The 21555-nt window shown below is 44.8% G+C and overlaps 1 protein-coding gene across 3 annotated transcripts in view; it reads left to right on the top strand.

Annotated features, from left to right (window-relative positions):
• LOC137633962 (N-glycosylase/DNA lyase-like) overlaps window positions 1-21555 on the top strand; it is a 37414-nt gene that overhangs the window by 8503 nt on the left and 7356 nt on the right. The window contains exons 2-6 of one of the 3 annotated variants that reach the window (XM_068366215.1): window positions 6492-6641; window positions 9592-9728; window positions 10651-10841; window positions 18025-18103; window positions 19279-19430. In XM_068366215.1, coding sequence (XP_068222316.1) covers window positions 6492-6641; window positions 9592-9728; window positions 10651-10841; window positions 18025-18103; window positions 19279-19292 — 571 coding nt within the window. In that variant the 3' untranslated portion in view covers window positions 19293-19430. Of the gene's footprint in view, window positions 1-6491; window positions 6642-9591; window positions 9729-10646; window positions 10842-18024; window positions 19431-21555 lie in introns of all 3 variants that reach the window. The other 2 variants (XM_068366213.1, XM_068366214.1) reach the window with 2 other exon arrangements.

Genomic DNA, 21555 nt, shown 5'->3' with positions numbered 1-21555 from the left:
GAAAGCTGAAAGGGGGTGAGAGGTGCTTATCCTCGGTCAGTCGTCGCCTCAGACAGTCCTGTTGCGATCTCCCAGGCTGCTCTTGACCGCCGTAGAAAAGGCGTGTCGGATACGATTGTGTCTTCGCCTGATCGTTCTCCCAGACGTAATTGGCGTTACGAATCAAGACCAATGAAGAGAGGGTGGAATCGGGATGTGCAGTCTCGCTCTCCCTCTCCCGGTTCGAGTAGCCGAGATCCTGATCCTTCGGAAGACGATTTCGATGTTGTTCCTGTTAAGAGGGCGAAACAGAGAGTCCTTAGCCCAGTTAATCCTGCTAAACTCCCTGCTTCTTCTGCCAGTCAAGCTGTACGACAACTGCCGTCTTCGGCACCGCGAGAACCAGCGGAGGTTGCTAAAGCTTTCATGGTTGTTATGCAGGAACAACTTTCATCGTTAGTTCAAGCTTCCAGCCACCCTTCTCAGTCCGTCAGACGTAAGGACGTCTCTTTGCCTGTTAAGAGATCTTCTAAGAGAGATCTTAGTATCTCTCCCAAGAAACCTCTGCGCACTTCATCGGCCGTACGACAACGCACACCCTCTTCATCGGCACGCTGCCAGGATTTTCCTTCCCCCCTCTCGGCACCAGGACGATACTGCCTCTCGTTCTCGGCGCCGTGACGATTCCGTTTCTCTTTCGAAATGCCAGGACGTTACCGCCTCGTTTCTTAAGAAACAGGATGAATGCAGTCTGCATTTTCAAGGCGAAGGCAGCCTGCATCTTCAGGACGATTCCGTTTCTCGTCATCGTGACGATACTGCTTCTCATCATCGTGACGATACCGCTTCTCGTCATTGTGACGAAACCGCTTCTCGCCGACTGGATGTTAGCGGCGCTCGGCGCCAGGATTCAAACAGCTCTCGGTGCCAGACTGCTGGCAGCCCAACTCTTCAGTATGTTATCCTTGAGCAGGACCTCGAAGATATTTCGGAAGAGGAAGAAAAACCTGCCGACTTCTAGTGATTATAAGGTTCTTTCTCGCTCTCTTTTGGAACTTTATGGGGAGGAATTTCAACCTTCGGCCCCTCGTTCTCCTCAGTCTCAATTTACCAGGAAGAAAGCTACTAAGTCTTCGGCCTTCATCAAAATGAAACTTTCAATTTCGGCCAGGAAAGCTCTCGTTAAGGTGGATGATTGGATGAAGGAATGGAGACAAGCTGTCAAGACCTCCTTTTCTTTTCCACCGTCTCGGCTCGCTTCCAAGGCTGGTATGTGGTATGAGACAGGGGAACCTTTGGGGTTAGGAGTGCCTGCCTCCTCCCAAGGTGACTTCTCGGCTCTTGTGGACTCGGCAAGAAGGCATGCTTTAAACTCTGCCAAGGTGATGTGGTCCATGTCGGAGCTTGATCACCTCGTCAAGGGAATTTTCAGGGTTTTCGAGGTTTTCAGCTTCCTGGACTGGTCTCTCGGGACTCTGGCCAGGAAGTCTGAACTCCTGGAGGACACGAAGGACCTGACGAGTATCATGTCCTGCATGGACAAAGCTCTAAGGGATGGAGCGAATGAATTGGCTTCCCTTTTCTCAGCAGGGGTCTTAAAGAAGAGGGCCCTTTTGTGCTCCTTCACCTCTAGATCTGTGACTGTTGCCCAGAAGTCGGAGCTGCTTTACGCCCCTTTTTCACGTCATCTTTTTCCAGAAGCTCTGATCAAAGATATCTCCCTTTCTCTGGCACAGAAGGCTACTCAGGACCTTTTGTCTCGGTCTGCTAGGAAGACCTTACCTGTTGCTCCTGCTCCTCTGAAGAAGGAAGAGAAGAAGTTTCAACAGCCCTTTTGGTTTAGGGGGAGAAGACAAGAGTCAGGGCCAAGGACCAGCAGAGGTGCGTTTAGGCCCCGGTCCAAAAAATGAGATGGAAGTCCTCCAGACACCAGTAGGGGCAAGACTGTCTCGTTTTTGGCAGTCTTGGGAAAGGAGAGGGGCGGACACCTGGTCCCTCTCAGTCGTCAAGGAAGGTTACAAGATCCCCTTTTTAAAGAAACCACCTCTCTCAGACACTCCCCTAGCCTTAGTGGCTCAGTACACCAACGCGGGGAAACGAGAGGCTCTTCTGGAGCTAGTCGACCAGATGTTGGTCAAGGGAGCAATAGAGCCGGTTCAAGACCTCGCCTCCCCAGGCTTTTACAATCGCCTGTTTCTGGTTTCCAAGAACTCGGGTGGATGGAGACCAGTCCTAGATGTCAGCTCTCTGAACGCCTTCGTGGAGAAAACAAAGTTCTTCATGGAGACGACTCAGTCAGTGCTGGCTGCAGTTCGTCCAGGCGACTGGATGGTTTCTCTCGACCTGCAGGACGCTTATTTTCACGTCCCCATTCATCCGTCTTTGAGGAGATATCTGAGATTTGTGTTCCAGGGCAAGTGCTTCCAGTTCAGGGCACTTTGCTTCGGTCTCAGCACAGCTCCCCAAGTTTTCACCAGACTTATGGCGAATGTGGCAGGCTGGTTACACCAGGAGGGGATAAGGGTCTCCTTCTATCTAGATGACTGGCTGATCTGGTCACAGTCGAAAGAAAAATGTCTGGAGGACCTAATGAAGACGTATACTACGACTCAGGACCTGGGACTCATCGTCAACTGGGGGAAGTATCAGACCGAGCCGAATCAGACTATTCTCTATTTGGGGATAGTTCTGAATTCAGTTCTTTTTCAGGCTTCTCCCTCCCAGGAGAGGCAGACAAGGTGCCTGGACAAAGTCAAAGATTTTTTGAGGAAGCAGGAATGCTCAGCGAAGGAGTGGATGAGTCTGCTGGGAACTCTATCCTCCATGGAGCAGTTTGTCCCGTTGGGGAGACTGCACCTAAGGCTTCTGCAACACTTCCTCGCAAAGGTTTGGAACAGAAAGATCCAGGAGGACACTTTCTTTTCCCATTCCGACAAAGATCAAGGATCTTTTGATGTGGTGGCTGGACCCAGCTCTGTTGGGAAAAGGGATCTCCTTGTTCAAGAAGAACCCCGACCTAGTGTTATTCTCAGACGCGCCCGAGTCAGGCTGGAGAGCAACACTAGGGAACAAAGAGGTCTCAGGTATTTGGGAAGGGAGTCAGATCAGTTGGCATATCAACAGGAAGGAATTGATGGCCATTTTGTTAGGGCTAAAGGCCTTCAAAACCTCGGTGTCAGGAAAGACTGTGGAGATCAATTCCGACAACACCACAGCTCTCGCGTACATAAGGAAGCAAGGGGGAACTCACTCCCTCTCTCTGTTCACAACTGCGAGAGAGCTTCTCCTTTGGGCGAACGAGAACGAGATTCAGCTGTTGACAAGGTTTGTTCAAGGGCAGAGAAACTTCAGGGCAGACATGCTCAGCAGGAGGGGACAAGTCCTTCCTACAGAGTGGACTCTCAACCCACATGTCTGTCGGAGCCTCTGGAAGTTGTGGGGCAGACCTGTAATAGACCTTTTTGCCTCCAGTCTAAACAAGAGGATCCCCAACTACTGCTCCCTAGTCCCGGACGAGGAAGAAGCTGTTGCAGTGGACGCCTTCTTGATGGATTGGACGGGGCTGGACATGTATGCCTTTCCCCCGTTCAAGATCATCAATCTGGTTGTCAGGAAATTCGCTCTCCTCGATTCGAGACGAATGATCCTAGTGGCTCCATTCTGGCCTGCGAGGGAATGGTTCACCGAAGTGGTAGGGTTGCTGATGGACTTTCCAAGAAGACTCCCGGCAAGTCCAGATCTTCTCAGACAACCCCACTTCGAGAGATTTCATCAAAACCCCCTCGCTCTCAATCTGACTGCCTTCAGACTGTCGAGAAGCTCGTTAGATCTCGAGGCTTTTCGGCACAAGCGGCGAAAGCTATTGCCAGAGCAAGGAGGATCTCTTCACAAAGAGTTTACCAATCAAAGTGGGAGACCTTTAGAGCTTGGTGCAGGAGACACAAGGTTTCCTCGTCCTCTACCTCGCTAAGCCAGATTGCAGACTTTCTTTTGTACCTCAGGCAGGATGCTAAGCTGACTGTATCTACCATTAAAGGATACAGGAGCATGCTCTAAACTGTCTTTAGGCATAGAGGCTTAGAGTTATCTCAGAATAAGGACTTGCAGGACCTCATTAGGTCTTTTGAGACAACGAAGCAGGTGCAGTTAAGACCCCCTTCTTGGAACCTGGATGTGGTGTTTAAGTTTTTGTGCTCCAAGAAGTTTGAGCCTATCTCGCAAGCCTCTCTGCGAGATGTGACTAAGAAAACCCTCTTCCTTTTGACTCTAGCGACTGCCAGGAGGATCAGCAAGGTCCAGGCAATCGAGAAGCGTGTAGGCTTCACCCAAAATGGAGCGGTTTGTGCCTTGAGGTTCGACTTTCTCGCCAAGAATGAGAACCCTTCGAAACCCTGGCCTAGGACTTTTGAAGTCCCTAACCTCACGAATCTAGTAGGTCAGGAACAGGAAAGTCTCCTCTGCCCGGTTAGGGCTCTCAAGGCTTATTTGGCCCACACTAAGAACGTGAGGGGTGCTTCCAACTCCTTATGGTGTTCAGTGAAGGATCCTCAAAAACCCCTGTCAAAGAATGCTTTGTCCTTTTTCCTGAGGGAAACTATTAGGGAAGCCCACCTCTATTGTGAGGAAGAAAACTTCGCCCTGTTAAAAGTACGGGCTCACGAAGTAAGAGCCATTGCTGCCTCACTGGCATACCGGAAAAATATGTCAGTTAGGCAGGTCATGGACGCAACGTTCTGGTGGAGCAACTCTGTCTTCGCTTCTCATTACCTCAGAGAGGTAAGAGTGGACTATGACAAGTGTTATACCTTGGGCCCATACGTAGCTGCGGCTTCTGTATTAGGCAAAGGAGTTACTACCCCCACTCAACCTTAGTTTATGTACTTGTATATGGGTTTGTGTTTTTTATGGTTGTCTGAGGTCCTCGTCTTGTGGTACGGTTCCCTCAGTCCAGATAGATAGTTTATATCTATTTCTGCAAGGTTAGGTGGTTAGCTTTAGTAAGGTTGCAGGTTTTTTATAAGGGAAGGTAGTTTTCTGAAGTCTAGTCAAGTTATTGGTCCTACCCCTTTGACAGACTCGATTGAGTTGTTGCAGCGTAGCAGGTCTACTCCTGGCTGAACACTCCTAAGGGAAAGCGACTCTAGAGGCAGTTACCTTTGAAGTCAGCTACCTTTGAAGTCAGCTACCTTAGCAGGTAAGGAATCAAGGTGTTTGTTCTCCTACAACTCTTTTGTTGTTTCCCCAACTATGTTTTTCTGTCTGTTTCCCTCCTCCAAATGTGTGAATCAGCTATATATATATATAACTGCCAGGTAAGTACTATTCATAAAAATGGAGTTTTTATGATAAAACAAAGTTTTATGAATACTTACCTGGCAGTTATATATATATTTTAAAGCCCACCCACCTCCCCTCAGGAGACAGGTCGGGCAAAGATAATCTGAGGAACAGAAAACGGGAGTGATTCCAAGTACCACCCTGTAAGGGTTGTTAACCATCTAACCACACAACCACCACAAGGCGGTTGCCGCGATTTTCGATTAAATTCTGCCGCAGTCGGAGACTCAGCTATATATACATAACTGCCAGGTAAGTATTCATAAAACTTTGTTTTATCATAAAAACTCCATTTCTCTTAGATATTGAAGAGACCTATACAATTTGCTTACTCAGAAAACTAGGTATGCAGTTCTAAGCCTTGATTTCTCCATATGGTTCATTACTACACAATATTCTAGTCGTTTTATTCCAGCTATGACCAGATTGTGGAATGGTCGTCCTAATCAGACAGTTGAATTATTGGAACTTCAAAAGGGAAGTTTTTTATGTTGAAGAGGCTGACATGAGTCTCTCTCCGTAGTTTTTATATGGCAGGGTTGTGGTGACCGATGTGGTAATGTCCCTGACTGGTAAACACCAGACTGGGGATCGAGTCCCGCTCAAACTCTTTAGTTACTTTGGTCGCTGAAACCTCACCATCCTTGTGAGCTAAGGATGGGGAGTTTGGAGAAGCCTTTAGGTCTATCTGCTGAGTCATCAGCAGCCATTGCCTGCCCATTCTTGGTCCTAGCTTGGGCAGAGAGGGTGCTTGGGCGCTGATCATATGTATATGTGGTCAGTCTCTAGGGCTTTGTCCTGCTTGATAGGGCAATGTCACTGTCCCTTGCCTCTGCCATTCATGAGTAGCCTTTAAACCTTTAAAACAGATCTAGTTTAACATTGTTACTAATCTTAAGATATTAATTATTCATTACTTCTCGTATAGTTATTATCTTATTTCCTTTCCTCATAGGGTTATATTCCCTGTTGGAGCCCTTGGGCTTATAGTGACCTCCCTTTTCAACTAGGGTTGTAGCTTAGTAAGTAATAATAAGAATAATAATAATATTTACTTATTTATCAGCTTAATTTTCTACCTAAAATTATTGATAATATTTGTTTCTGTAATTTCCTTTAATTAAATCATGAAATCTCCTGTAACTCCTTAACCCTAATTTGCATCTCTTTTGCAGGATAACGATGCTAGTCGAAAAGTTGTGTACCCTTTACGGCCCTCCCCTAGCCGAGGTCGACGGCACAGTCTGGCACGCCTTTCCAAGCGTGTCCGCCCTGGCAGCCCCCGGAGTAGAGGCCACGCTTCGGAACAACGGCTTTGGATACAGGTAAGAGGAGTGTGGAACGAAGGCTATATTCTTTTGGTCCCGGGGTGGTAGCTTATAGGGTGGCATCCCAGACCATTGAGATGCGATACATGAGATACTGACTGTAAATACCAGACTTGTAACCTGTGGAACTGACTGTGCAGAAAATATGTCACTGGTAAAATTAAGGTGAAAATTTCCAACACTTTTAGGTTTAAACCAATCTGTCACCCATCTTCCTTTCATCTTGCACCTGACTCGTGTTTCATCATATATAGAAGCTGGCTTTGACGACCATTATTCTTTTAATTTTCTCCTCGAGATTATTTTTTTCTGGGGCGTGATTGAACCATGCCCATAGATCCCTCACCAGACATCTCCTTCATCAACATACCCTCTCTCTACCCCTACATCTCCCCACCCCCCATCCTCGTTCCTCCTCAACACTTGCGTTTGGTCAGACGCGTTTTGTTTTTCTCGTGTGCTTTGTGTTTTTTTTGGAAGATGTCCGACGTTTCAGAGATCCCTGCGTCCAAGTTGAGTATTATATTTGTCTGTTTGGGATTTCTAGGTAGCGACACTTTTTATTTTTAACCGTGTTCGGTCTGCTATTGCTTTGTAAAAAGAAGACAGTATTTACATCAGTATGTTACCGTGTGACGTACAGGAAGTCGTGAACAAATTGCAAAACTGTATAGGTTCTAAGAAGTTTGTAAATCAAATGTTAGATTTTCAACTGTCAACAAATAGTCGCGTTTCATATTGCAAATGTTGTCTTACTTACTGCGTTAAATTTTACAATATTGTTTTATCACATTTCATTATGAACTTTGATGCAATATCTGAAATTTCTGATTACAGTTTGATTTGAGTTTGTATCCGCGAATGTTTGTAACAGGACCTTCTGTATTTTGTTTTTATTGTGTGACGAAGAGACTGTTTTCCATGTTGGATCCCTTAATAGGGCTTAAAGCATCCTGCTTTTCCAACTAGGGTTGTAGCTTAGCTGGTAATAAAAATTTTGATAATATTAATGTTCATGTTTCTAACAGTAGTATCAAGCTGTTTATTTATAGGAAAAGAAAAATTTAGTAATTAGAGTCGTTTAAATTCGATTTTTTCCAATGTGGATCCGCGTGTTATTGTTGGAAGAGCAGGATAGTATAAGCCCTATAGTGGCTTCATCAGGGAAAATACCTCAGTGAGGAAAGGAAATGAGGAAACACATATAAAAGTGTGCCTGTGTGTACCCTGAATGTTGTAATTATAGAAGGTGGGCATCGGCTAACTGGTGTACAGTATGAACAGTGAGTGTAGTATATATTGGGTCAGAATATTAGAATAACTAGCTCTCTTTTTCATTATCCCTCCTCCATTAGTGTGTGGGAGTCAGCCATATGAACCTCGGGTGAAAGACATTGAAATAATCAGAATTTTGATGATGAAACTAAGATATTCACCTGAGGTTCTTATCGTACACTTTGCTTCTCCACAGATTAAGGGAAGTCTCCATCTATCTTTCACCAACACTCGATCTCTATCAATCTTCATACAACAAAATCTTCCTCCTCATCTCGAACAGTGTGCCAATGAGTCTTTCTCCAACACTGTCCCTCAAACTATTTCTCAGAGTTTCTGTTTCCCCAACAATCTATTTCCAACATTCAGTGTCTTCCAATCTTCCAACACTCCAATAATATACAACATAATATCCAACAATCTTATTATTGTCTCCAACATTACTTCAACACTCTATCTTTCAGTCTTTCCCCGATACTTATCACCAACACACATGTTCTATTGCTTGTTCTTCATCCATCTATATCCATCTCTCCAAATAAGCTTTATCATACCAAAGCTTTCTTATTGCCACACACCGCTGTATAAACTCAATTCTATTTATTAAAAGGAACGAAAATAGAATTCTTTTTATAGATTTTCGCAATGTCGAAAAGAAAGCAATTTTTGGTCTCTCTCTCTCTCTCTCTCTCTCTCTCTCTCTCTCTCTCTCTCTCTCTCCTCTCTCTCTCTCTCTCTCTCCTCTCTCTCTCTCTCTCATTCAAGGAAATTTTGAGTCCTACTCCACACGTCACCATAAGCTGGCTCATGTACTCTCAAAGCCACATGTTCTCTCTCTCTCTCTCTCTCTCTCTCTCTCTCTCTCTCTCTCTCTCTCTCTCTCTCTCTCTCTCTCTCTCTCTCTCTCTCTCTCTCTCTCTCTCTCGTTAGGTCCTCCCAATTAGGATGTATCGTTATATGGGACTCATTCTCCAATTCTACTTTCCACTGAAATCCCCTGACAGTTTATTAATCTCTCTTGGTAAAGCTATTAACACCAGAATCATTGCAAACACAGGAAGTGTTGTATCCTCATGAAACCTCAGGGAATGGTGGTAGTAAAGATCGTTACACAAAATCTTCAAAAGAAAAATAATGATATATATTCTGTTAATTTTGAGACGTACCGTGAATAGCATTTTGCAATTGCTTTAGCTATTTTTCAACTGGGATAGATATAGTTTATTTTTAAGGCTATTTTAGGACCTCAGAAACCATATCGCTCGCTTGCAATAACAAGGTCATAACTCAAAAAAATTTATTTTTGAGTTATCCATATAGACATATTCATCTTCAAATGCTGATTTTTTTGGCAAAAGTTTCATAATTGTAGCTAAAAAATTCATTGCTAGAGGCGCTAAATGTCCTAACGACATACATTAATATGAGAGTGTTTTAATTGATTAAAATGGCTCTCCTGAAAAATAGCTATTTTTGAGTTATGACGCCGTTGTCGCAAACGAGCGGTATGCTCTTAGCTCCAAGGTGATGTCTCAAATGATTCTTGAAATCTAATCAAGAATCATTTTAATCTGAGAAACCTGTTTTCATAACATTTAGTATCTATGAAACATGAAAATTGATTAAAAAGATTTCTCGTAGGTGTTTTGTAATGCCCACTTTTCCCTTTCAGAGCGAAGTACATCCAGAAGTCGGCTGAGATGATAGCGGCAAAGGGCGGGGAAGCCTGGTTGTATTCTCTGAAGAAGCTTCCTTACCCCGAGTGCCACGCACAGCTTTCCAGTCTTTGCGGCATCGGAGCCAAAGTAAGTCCATCGCTGATGCCTTATTTAGGGTCGATAAGCTCGTTTTTCTTTCGTTTCAAAATTGTTTGATTGTTTTCACCCGCTGTTGACTAAGTTCCCTTCAGAAGAACCTCCATTTTGAGAACTTACAAAAATGAATCACCTGTGTAATCAATGATATTAAAATTAAGTGATTGTAAAGGGAAATACAAATTAATACAAATAATTTTATTATGTAGAAACAGCTACATGAACTGTTGGTACATTTGTAGGCAGATGTCACGTCTACTGACGAGATGATGCAGGATGATTTGAGCTAATTATGTTCATCTTGAGAACCAATTTTGATTGTATTCATAGAGAAATAGGAATGTCTCGTTAGGACGAGACCAGAATATGTTTAGATTGCTTATCATGTTTATTATTTCTTAACCCTTTTACCCCCAAAGGATGTACTGGTACGTTTCACAAAACTCATCCCTTTACCCCCATGGACGTACCGGTATGTCCTTGCGAAAAAATGCTATTTAAATTTTTTTTTGCAATTTTTTGATAATTTTTTGAGAAACTTCAGGCATTTTCCAAAAGAATGAGACCAGCCTGACCTCTCTAGGACAAAAATTAAGCCTATTAGAGCAATTTGAAAAAAATATGCTGCAAAATGTGCTTGAAAAAAAAAATAACCCCCTGGGGGTTAAGGGTTGGAAATTTCCAAATAGCCTGGGGGTAAAAGGGTTAACTAACCTTTCTTCTTCCGAAATAAACTATAAGAATACTTATTAGTTATGTAATTACCTGTAATTTTAATAAAAATTTTTCCCTAGGGCTGTACCTTCGCTTGTAATAATGATGATAGCCATAACAAAGATCACTCGAAAATAGAAAAGTTCAGATATAGACTAATTGAAGCAATGAAGACTAAAGCCTTTCTCCTCCCCTTCAGATAGCTGATTGCATCTGCCTGATGTCCATGGGACACCTCGGGGCCATCCCAGTGGACACGCACGTGTTCCAGATCGCCGCCAGAGATTATCTGCCGCACCTGTCGGCCAACAAGTCTGTGACCGACAGAGTTTACAAGGAGATCGGGGACCACTTCAGGGGAGTGTTTGGCGAACACGCCGGGTGGGCCCATTCCGTAAGTGTGGCAACGCGAGGAGATTATCAATTTGAGTTACTTGCAATTGTGATATGTTAATCAGAATTATTTTGGCTGTCCGTTTAACCCTTTTACCCCCAGGCAATTTGAAACTTTCCAACCCTTAACCCCTAGGGGTTATTTTTTTTCCAAGCACGTCTTGCAGTACTGTATATATTTTTTTTAAATTGTTCTAACAGCCTTAATTTTTGCCATAAAGAGGTCAGGTTGGTCTCATTCTCTTGGAAAATGCCTGAAGTTTCTCGAAAAATTATCAAAAATATGCAAAAAAAAATGTAAACAGCAGTTTTTTGCAAGGACGTACCGGTACGTCCATGGGGGTAAAGGGATGAGTTTAGTGAAACGTACCAGTACGTCCTTTTGGGGGTAAAAGGGTTAAACTGCAAAGAAACATGATAAAAAAAACAAGTTGTTTTTATTCTCTTCTTTTGTCTTTGAGAAGTGTGCATGCTGTGTGAACAGCAATGGTTTTAAGACAACATATTCCTCTAATTGTGTTTCAACAGCTTTGCTGTAATCTGCAAATTTGAAAATTAAACCTTGAGGGTCCAATGATGCTCTTGGTACATCATCTGTTCGTGTGGCTGCATAGAAGATTTATTCAGCTTTCCAATGTAATTTCCTGTTTCTTTGTATCTTTATTCATTTATAAGTTACGTTACAAAACGTCGACGTAAATAGGGCGACGCAGGACGTCATTTCTCCCTGGCCAGAAGTCATGAGCCTGACAGTCATTTTGTCAGGGCCGAGGTCACCATAGGGTTAAAACAATTCTAAAAAGATGCAAACTTCTTCTGAGTCAATTATGTGGGTTATTCTTAGTCTCGTTTCCTACGATCAGACATTCGAAAGAAAAAGGAATTTGATTGCATCACATTACAATTGCTAATCAACCACAGTGCATGATGCACTTCACTACTCTCCTGGTTGTTACGTTAAGAGGACATATCCCTTACTCTCTCTACGATCTAGACATCCGCATTCACAATATACTATAAAAAAACTTATGTCAGCGTATTCAACACAAAAAACGTTTGCTGTAAGTTTGGACCTTTGAAGTTCTATAAAAAAAACTGATCTGTAACTCAGGTCCTCAAAGCTGGTGTATGAAAGAGACAAACCATTTTTACGGACCATTACCTTAGAGAGATTGTACTCGCAGGTCTCTGGGCACTTTCTCCTCAGGCCCTATTGTTGCAGCGCAACTAATAATTTAATCTTACACTCTTATGTACCTGTTTTTATCAATGGCACCAGTTATTCTCTGCGCTAGAAGATTATGTAAAGTGGATGAAGGCAGATGGACCTGAAGCCTTCATTTTTATATCGCCCTAATGCAAGTCAGAATCCCACATTTTTCAGTTATTTTTTATTATATATTGCACATATCGTTTATGTGACACATAATGTTCATATATCTTAACCCCCCGGCACAAGACACATCCTCTCGGATTGAACATACGGCCTTGCCTCTTTACGAGTTGGCAACAGTTCCAATTCATCCAGTTTTGACATTTCGCTATTACTTATTAGTAGTTGTATGTATTAGTCTGTCTTTTTTTGTTTCATTTGTTTGATGTCAGCTTCCCCCCAAAATTTGTTCCAACACGAATACTTACCTCAAACTACTTTCTTAGGAGTATCTGGGATCTCCTCTCCTCCCAACCGACCAGAGTTTTGTGTAGTTTACCCCTAGTTCCGTTTTCTATGAGGGGTAACCTCAGGTGGGTGAAACATGCCCTGAGGCTATCCCCCAGGTCAGAGAGCATGCTTGCTCAGGTCTCGATCTCCAGTAAGTTCTCTGGTCGCGCCGTGATAACATCTCGGCGCTCTCTCTTACCCAGTGCGACCCTGTGTCCCCGACCCCCCTTTTTGTGTCTTTCGAGGTCCCCACGTGGACTTATTATTATTATTATTATTACTACTATCCTAGCTTCAGCCCTTTTTGGAAAAGCAAGATGCTTTAGGCCAGGGGCTTCAATAACAGTGAGGAAATGAAATAGGAATTAATAGCTGAAGAGAACAATTTAACAATAAATCATCCTTCCTCCCCTTATCCTCTGTGTTCGTCGTGTAGGGGCAGCTTATGTTCTCCTACAGCCACGTGTCCGGAGTGCTAGTCCTGGAACGTAGTGCAGTGGGTGCGCTTCGGCACCAAGAGGAAGAATGCATCCAAGAGGTCTCATAGGAAGACGAGCCTCTCCTCGCCGCTTACTTCTCCCGATGCCTCGTCGATTGGAGCTTCTTTATACAGCCATCTTCCCCTACCCAGAGTAGGGGACGAGGTAAGTCAGTTGTGGGGAAGTGCCCATTGCTCTTCCCCAGGAGTTTGAGTGGGTGCGGTATAGCACCAAGAAGAAGTAGGCGACGAAGAGGTCGCCTAAGAAGACTAGCGCCCCTTCCCCCCTTGCTTCGCCGGGCGTCTCGTCTGACAGAGCTTCCCTACCACCCTCCCCTACCCAGAGTAGGAGACAAGGTAGGTCCGTTGTGGGGAAGGTAACTCCTAAGAAAGTAGTTCGAGGTAAGTATTCGGGTTGGAACAAATAAAAAATTTTAAGTAATTTTTATTTTTCCTAACATACTTACCGAGAACTACTTTCGGGAGTGTATTGGGAGACGGAGTCCTGGTGCAAGCAGGCCACGTCTCCTCTGATGACCCCATGTGGGGGAAAAATGTCCCTAATGCTTCTCCAGTCTCTTTGGCGTATTTTTCAGTCACTTCTGCAGCCGAGGACGTCGCCGAGAAGGAGCCTCCCAAGTCTGAATTGCAGCGTTCCCCGGACCGGCAGTCCAGGGATTTCTCGCCACGAAGGCCATCCTCCAGACGCAGACATGACCCTCGCACCCTGGCCGAATCAGCACAGCTGGTTCGGCCCTCGGACTTAAAGGAACGGTTCCCTCCGTCGGGGCAGCCCACGGGGATCCGCGTCCTCGTCCCCCCAGAGAGAATACGCGAACGGTAGTCCTCGCCGGCACGGCGATGCCAGTTCTGACCCTCGAACCTGGTGCGGAGGCTCCCGCCGGGGAAGACCGGTACCTCCGCAAGGGAGTGCCTGGTATTCCAGAACCGAATCGCCCGGTGGGGAGTGCCCTGTGACCCGGCTCCTCGGGATCAGGCCGTAGGTTCTGCGGACGGTAGAGAAGGTTCGTTCGTTACGACGGGGATGCCCGCCCTTCGACGTGAACCGGCATAAGCCCTCCAAAGGCCACCTAGCTCGGCACGAGCGCAGTGGACCTAGGACGGAGGCCCCCGTTCCGACGGTGATGCCAGTCGACAGGCGTAAGTCCGCGAAGAGTCCGGCTCCATCCGCCTAGCGGAGAGAGTCGGCCCTTCGGTCTGGCAGTCGAGTCCTGACCTCCGAAGGCCACCTAGCTCGGCACGAGCGCTGTGGACCCAGGACAGAGGCCCCCGTTCCGACAGGCATAAGCCCGCAAAGGTTCCGACTTCTCCCGCCCAGCGGAGAGAGTCGCCTCTTCGGACTGGCCGCCTTGTCCCAGCCTCCGGTCCTTCGATGGCCAGCCCTGAACGGAGGAACCAACCAGCCAGCACGGGGAAGCCCGTGGCTCCATGGACATCCGCAGGAGCTCCATCCTTCCAGCGGAGGTAGCCGCTGGATCGGCCCGGCAGCATGGCTTCCATACCCGGTACCACGACTGCTCCATGCAGGATTCATGTTCAACCGCTGGTAGGCCAGAGTACTCACACCCCACGGATTTCCCGGGAGGGGGTAGACCCATGATCCAAGCATTGGAGGTGGCCACTGACACACCCATGATGGCTCCCTCCGCTCCAGGCGGCTCCATCCGTCATAGAGCCAGGCGTGCCATCGTCCTGGTCAGTCCCATCCAAGCATTGGAGGTAGCCGCTGACACTCCCACCGGCTTCAAGACGGACACTCCGAAGTCGGTCCTAGCGACCTTGAAGGAGGAGGATGGCTGAGGTCCATAGGCCTCAAAGCCGTCTACTTCCAAGTCCCTGTTCATCCCTCCAACAGGAGGTTCCTAAGGGAAAATTGGAGTACCAAAACATGGCAGTTCAAAACCCTATGCTTCAGACTGTCGACAGTCCTCAGGGCTTCACGAAGGTCTTCCCAACAGTTTCAGGCTGGGCGTACGAACAGGACGTCCGCCAGATTCGGTACTTAGGTGACTGGTTGTTGCTTTCAGTCCCAGAGGAAGTACTGAGGGAACAAGAGGAGAAGCTCCTGCAGTTCCACAACGTCTTGAGTATCATCATCAACCTGGAGAAGTCCCGGCTGATTTCCTCCACCAGGATGACCTACCTAGGGTTGGTTCTAGACTCCCGGATGGCGAGGGCCTTCCCCTCCGCGGAGAAACTGGACACCCTGAAACAGATACTCCGACCCTTCCTGTCGGGCCAACCCAGGAGAGCCAGGGTCTGGCAAAGACTGAGAGGACTCCCCGCGCTAGATAGTCCTGGTGTCCCCAGAGACGAAGGAGGTCCTGGGGTGGTAGCAATCGGAACGAACACCCTCAAGGGAAGGCCCTTTTCTGCCGACCCTCCAGAGATGCTCCTGTTCACTGGCGTATCCAAGGAGAGATGAGGTGCTCATCTTCTCAACAAAATGGCAAAAGGTAATTGGGAAGTCGAGGAGACGAACCTGCACATATACGTGCTGGAGATGAGGTTCGTCCATCTACCCCAGAGAAGCTCCGGGTATCCGGGGTGCGACAACGCCACGGTGGTGGCCTACGTGAAAGAGCAAGGAGGACTACAGTCGAAGGAACGGTGCAGTCTCACGATGGAGTTCCTAGGATGGACTGAAGTGGAACAAATTAAATTTTTCAGCCAGGTTCTCTCCGGGGAAGAGGAACGTCCTGGCCGGTGGCCTCAACTGGAAGGGTCGAGTGGTAGGGCCCGAGTGGTCCCTACTCCCAGAAGTGGTCAAAACCCTCTCCCTGAAGTGGGGCTCGCCGGGTTTCGACCTCTTCTCCACGAGACTAAATGCACAGCTCCCCGTGTTCAATTTTCCTGTGCCAGATCCATCGGCAGCGTTCGAGGGTGCCTTCCAATGAGAGGGACGGCCAACCTGTGGGTGACTTTGGTAGCGCCCTGGTGGCCAGAAAGAGAGTCGTTCGCGGATCTAAAGGAACTGGCATGCCTTACACCTGGGACACTTCCAGACAGACCAGACCTTCTCCGGCAGCCTCACTTCCAGAGGTTCCACGAAAACCCTTGATCCCTCCTTCACATGTGGAGGTTATCGAGCGTCTCCTGAAAAAGGATTTCCGTCGAGGCCAGCATCAAGGATGGCAGGGTACCTGAAGAGTTCGTCAGTCGAGGTGTACCTGGCGTAGTGGGCTACCTTTTCTAAGGGGTGCTCCTCGAAGAACATCAGGCCATTAGGGGCCTCCATTCACGAGACAGCAGACTGCCTGGTCTATCTCAGGGACGAAGTGGGCATGTCCATCCCAAGTCTTCCTCCTGAAGGACATAGGCCTGGGTGCCTCCAGGTACATCTCGACGCTCTTCAGGAGCTTCGAGCAGTCGTTTTTCCCTCAAGCCGTTTGAGTGCCCCAGGGGGATGTGGCTAGAGTACTTGAAGTTGATTTTGGAACCTCCCTTCGAGCCTCTAAAAGACATTCTAGACAAGGAGCTCACCCTCAAGGCAGTCTTTCGTTTAGCTCTGGCATCAGCAAAGAATAGGTGAGATTCCGGGCCTGTCGTACGAGATCTCACACTCGAAGGGTTGGCGAGATCCTACTTTCAGATTCTTACCCTCCTTCGTAGCCAAGACTCAGAATCCAGTTGTTTGGGACCCCAAAATGAAATTGTTCCCAGTACCAGCTATCCCTCGCTCGGACAACCCGAGGGACTTGCAGTATGGCAGTATTTAGAAAAGACAGCTAGACTTCATCCCGAGATCAAGAGTCTGTTCATTTTCCTCAGGACTGTGAAGGACCCAGTCTCCAGGAACACTTTCTTCTTCTGGATAAGGCAAGTGATCGTCAGGCCCTACAGTAGTGCAGGGGTCCCCTTTCCAAGAAAGCCCAGACCCCACAGCATTAGGAGTCTAAATGCTTCTTTGACATTTGAGAAGAACATGGCAGTGGGCCAAAGACTGCGGGCAGGTACTTGGTCTACCAGTCGACCTTTACGGCTCACTACTTGAAGGACTACTCGAGAAAGTCCCTGGGCAGTTTCTCGCGCGGTCCCGTCTTTTCCGCGCTCCAAATGGTTTAAGGGCGTAGCCCCAGTGGTAACTGCGGGTAGCGAGTCCAAGAGACACAGGTTCCTTCCTGAGCCCTTGTTCTTCCTTCCCCTATTTCCTTACTGGAAATGGCTCTTGTAGCCCCCTGAAACTGCCATGGGATACACTATCATTAGAAGGACATGTCTCCTAGGATTTTTGCAGAAGTGAGTTATATAGACACTAAGATGGTTTTTTTTGCGTAGTTTTCCCTTGTTCTCGTGTTTTCTTTGAGGTCAGCAGAACCTAATCTCCTACCTAGGTTCCTCTTCTATTCTCGTCACGGTCTCTAGATCCTGAAGGACACTCCCACCTCCTAAGGTATAAGTCTCCTAAGAAAGTAGTTCGAGGTAAGTATTCGTGTTGGAACAAATCAAAAATTTTAAGTAATTTTTATTTTTCCTAACATACTTACCTCGAACTACTTTCGGGTAATGGCCCGCCCATCCTACCCCGAGTGCCTTGCTGGACTTCATAGATACCTAAGCTATCAAGAACTTACTGGAGATCGAGACCTGAGCAAGCATGCTCTCTGACCTGGGGGATAGCCTCAGGGCATGTTTCACCCACCTAAGGTTACCCCTCATAGAAAACGGGACTAGGGGTAAACTACACAAAACTCTGGTCAGTTGGGAGGAGAGGAGATCCCAGATACTCCTAAGAAAGTAGTTCGAGGTAAGTATGTTAGGAAAAATAAAAATTACTTGAAATTTTTTGATGTTTGGACTTCAGGTGTTTTAAAGATCGATTAGATTCAAAGAACAGAAGAGAGTGAATCACGTCACGCGATGGCCCCCCCCCCAATCAAATCCCTTTCTCTTTTGATTGTCAGGCTATTGAAAATATTAGGAGTAACCCATTTAAATGACTCATGTTTTTGTAGCTAGGAAAAATAAATTATTTAAAAAATTTGTAGTATCCAGTGTTTTCACGCCTTATCTCTATTGCAGGTTCTCTTTAGCGCCGACCTGCGGAAATTCGACAACCTCAAGAAGGAAGGAAAGGAAGAAAAGAACCAAGTCCCGAAACGTAAGAAGAAGTCGAGATGAAGAATGAATTTGCATTGAATGGGAAAAAGAAATGCGGAAATGGAGTGACATTTATTTTTAATTTTCAGTTGCTGAGTTGATGCATACTTTGATTCATTTTCTCTTAATGTTCTTTTATCTGTTTTTTATCTTTGAACTCTTTATTTGAGTGTTGGAATGTTTGAGTGAAATGCTAGAGTGAGAAAGAGAGATAGAGATAGAGAGAGGGAAAGCTTTATAATATATGAGGCAGCCATTGATTTAGTATGGACAGTACAAATGCAAAGTGCTCTCTCTCTCTCTCTCTCTCTCTCTCTCTCTCTCTCTCTCTCTCTCTCTCTCTCTCTCTCTCTCTCTCTCTCTTTTTTTCTTTTTTTTTTATAATTTCCCTTTGCTCACCAGATTCCTTAATAATCTAATTCTATTTTAGAAAACATATTTTGTAAACTTGAAGATTGTGCCTTACTTCCTCGAATTGATTCAAAGGACTTGTGTCTCTGAGTTTTGAACATTTTATTACGTATTACTTAACCATCTGAAAAGAATTTTTTATATTTGTCTCATATGTATTGTGTTATTTAATATATGGTTGATAATGTAAATGTATGTACAGGATATTTGAGTGATGATCTTTTGCCAGAAAATGTCTTAATTTGTTGTTAGAAGTCCTTGTGACTTTTTTGTTAACCCTTTTACCCCCGGGGGTTTTGGAAATTTCCAACACTTAACCCCCAAGGGGTTATTTTTTTCCCAGCACATTTTGCAGTATATTTTTTTTAAATTGCTCTAACAGCCTTAATTTTTGTCATAGAGAGGTCAGGTTGGTCTCATTCTCTTGGAAAATGCCTGAATTTTCTCAAAAAATTATCAAAAAAATGAAAAACAAATTTTTATAGCATTTATTTGCAAGGACGTACCGGTACGTCCATGGGGGTAAAGGGATGGCTTTTGTGAAACGTACCAGTACGTCCTTTGGGCGTAAAAGGGTTAATTGGCTTTTAATTGCATTTTATTTCTGGCAACAGGCATCTCTGAATAGTCCAGATAATTGAATCCAACAACAGATATTATATTAGTTGCTAGGGAAGAAGACCAGAAACTCAAAAGGTATTCTACTACACACGCACACGTAGTATTAATTTTAGTTCTTTTAATATATTTTATTTTTACTTTCAGTTCTTTTAAAATGACACTTTGAACTTGGACACGATTGCATGGATAAGAGGTGTGAATGATGTTTGTTAAAATGATGGAGTTTGTCAGTGACTCAACTTTTTTGGTGTTCTCTTAAGCCACCCTTACTGTGAGGAAATAACTGTGAATGTATTGTAAGTTAACCCTTATTTTATTTTAGATATGCCAGTAAATAGTCTTTTAAGATTATATATTTTTATATAGAATAAATAATTGTTAAATAATTTTTCATTGTTAATTCAACCTTATTGTTCCATTCAATAATTTATTTTCTTTATTGCAAACAGGCTGAAAAAAGTAAAAATTCCTAATGATTAAGTCCAAAGAATGTGGAATTATTATGTTGTTCTATGAGATTCTAAGTTAACACTCCTAACTCTAGATTTAAACATTTAAACTTACCCGCTGGTTATATATAATAGCTTTATGCTTCTGCCCAGCAGAAAAAATCAAAACTCGCAGCAATCGCATAGATATGCCAGGTATACACTAGCGCCACCACGGAGTTAGGTCGAACTATCCCTCCTAGTATCAGAGTTCCTTCTGCCGCCATACTGGCTACGTAGAGATGGAATTTGCTCGTGTTAACCCTTTTACCCCCAAAGGACGTACTGGTACGTTTCACAAAAGCCATCCCTTTACCCCCATGGACGTACCGGTACGTCCTTGCAAAAAAATGCTATTTAAATTTTTTTTTCATATTTTTGATAATTTTTTGAGAAAATTCAGGCATTTTCCAAGAGAATGAAACTAACCTGACCTCTCTATGACAAAAATTAAGGCTGTTAGAGCAATTTAAAAAAAAATATACTGCAAAATGTGCTGGGAAAAAAATAACCCCCTAGGGGTTAAGGGTTGGAAATTTCCAAATAGTCTGGGGGTGAAAGGGTTAAGGGTTTGAGCATTCGCTTATTGGGTGTTTGTTTGATATTTTATCGCTATGTTATAGCAGTACCAGCTGAACTCGGTTGAGTCCCTTGTTAGGCTGGGAGGAATGTAGAGAGTAGAGGTCCCCTTTTTTGTTTGTTTCATCGTTGATGTCGGCTACCCCCCAAAATTGGGGAAAGTGCCTTGGTATATGTATGTATGTTATAGCGTAAAAGATAGGATTGGAAATTTTTTCAACCTATTTTTAACTAACGAAAGCATATGGCAATAGGTAAACAACTCCCCTCATCGATGACGTCAGTCATTTGACGTAAGCCTGAGTACGACTTGCATTTTCTTTCTTTTTCTACAAAGAATGATAAGTTAATACTATCTTGCAAAATATTTAGTTATATAAAATAAAAGGATTATGTTATTTTAAGAAAATTTTTGTCCTTTTGGTATGCTTTCTTTGGATAATCTTCGATCTGTTTTAAAGATTATCTAGCGTTCAGTTTATTTATGCTACACAGTCCTCAGTCTATCGTTACAGTAATACTCTTTGTATCGATATTTATGAAAAGTATATTTGTTCCGTAACTGAAATACAAACCACGCTATTTAATATGGTTTATTACTTTCGGCATAGCTAAAATGACAAGCCATTAGAATTTTAACGAGGGTTTACTACCCCACCGCTAGTTAGTGGGGGGTAGGGAGGGTAGCCTGCTACCCAACCCCTCACACACACCTGTGATGAGCTCACTTTGCTATCGGCTCGGGTGGTAGTCAGACGTGTCCGCTCTCACCCTCGCCTCTTTGACAGCCATATTAATGCTTTTGTCTTTTTTACTTACTTTTTCTTATATTTGGAATATATATACAGTACAGTATAAACATTCTTTATGTTTATGTATATATTTCTGTATAGACATGTAGTAAGTTTTCATTTCAGTGTTTGTGCTGTGTGTGTGATGTACGACAACGACACTTGCGTAGTGCAAGGCCACCACAGTTCCACTTCGTGGGGAACGACCTCTCCCTCTGGTCCTTCGGTCTTCCCTTCGGCTTATTTCCGTTAACTCGGCCGCCGCGGGGGAACCGTCACGCCTGGACTCTCTTCATTCATCTATTATCTTCGCTTTGCCTCTTTTCCTATGGGAAACTTGGATTCTCAGCGAAGGGAATGTGGCCTTTTTTTAGATTGACTACGGTCTCTCTCTACTCGAGGTCGTTCACCCCTTATTACAACTACTGTACGTACTATTACGATAGCTCCTTTCCCGTTGCGGGTTAGGTTGCTATTTCCGTTGTTTGTCTCAATACAGTAATATTTTTAGTGAAATCTAATTGTGTTTCAACTTTTCAGCTTCACTGTGGGGAACACTTCCC

Source organism: Palaemon carinicauda, chromosome 43 (assembly GCF_036898095.1).
Source record: "Palaemon carinicauda isolate YSFRI2023 chromosome 43, ASM3689809v2, whole genome shotgun sequence".
NCBI classification, from domain to species: Eukaryota; Metazoa; Arthropoda; class Malacostraca; order Decapoda; family Palaemonidae; genus Palaemon; species Palaemon carinicauda.
Note: the sequence above shows the minus strand (reverse complement) of the source record. Positions and strands in the feature narration are given on the sequence as shown.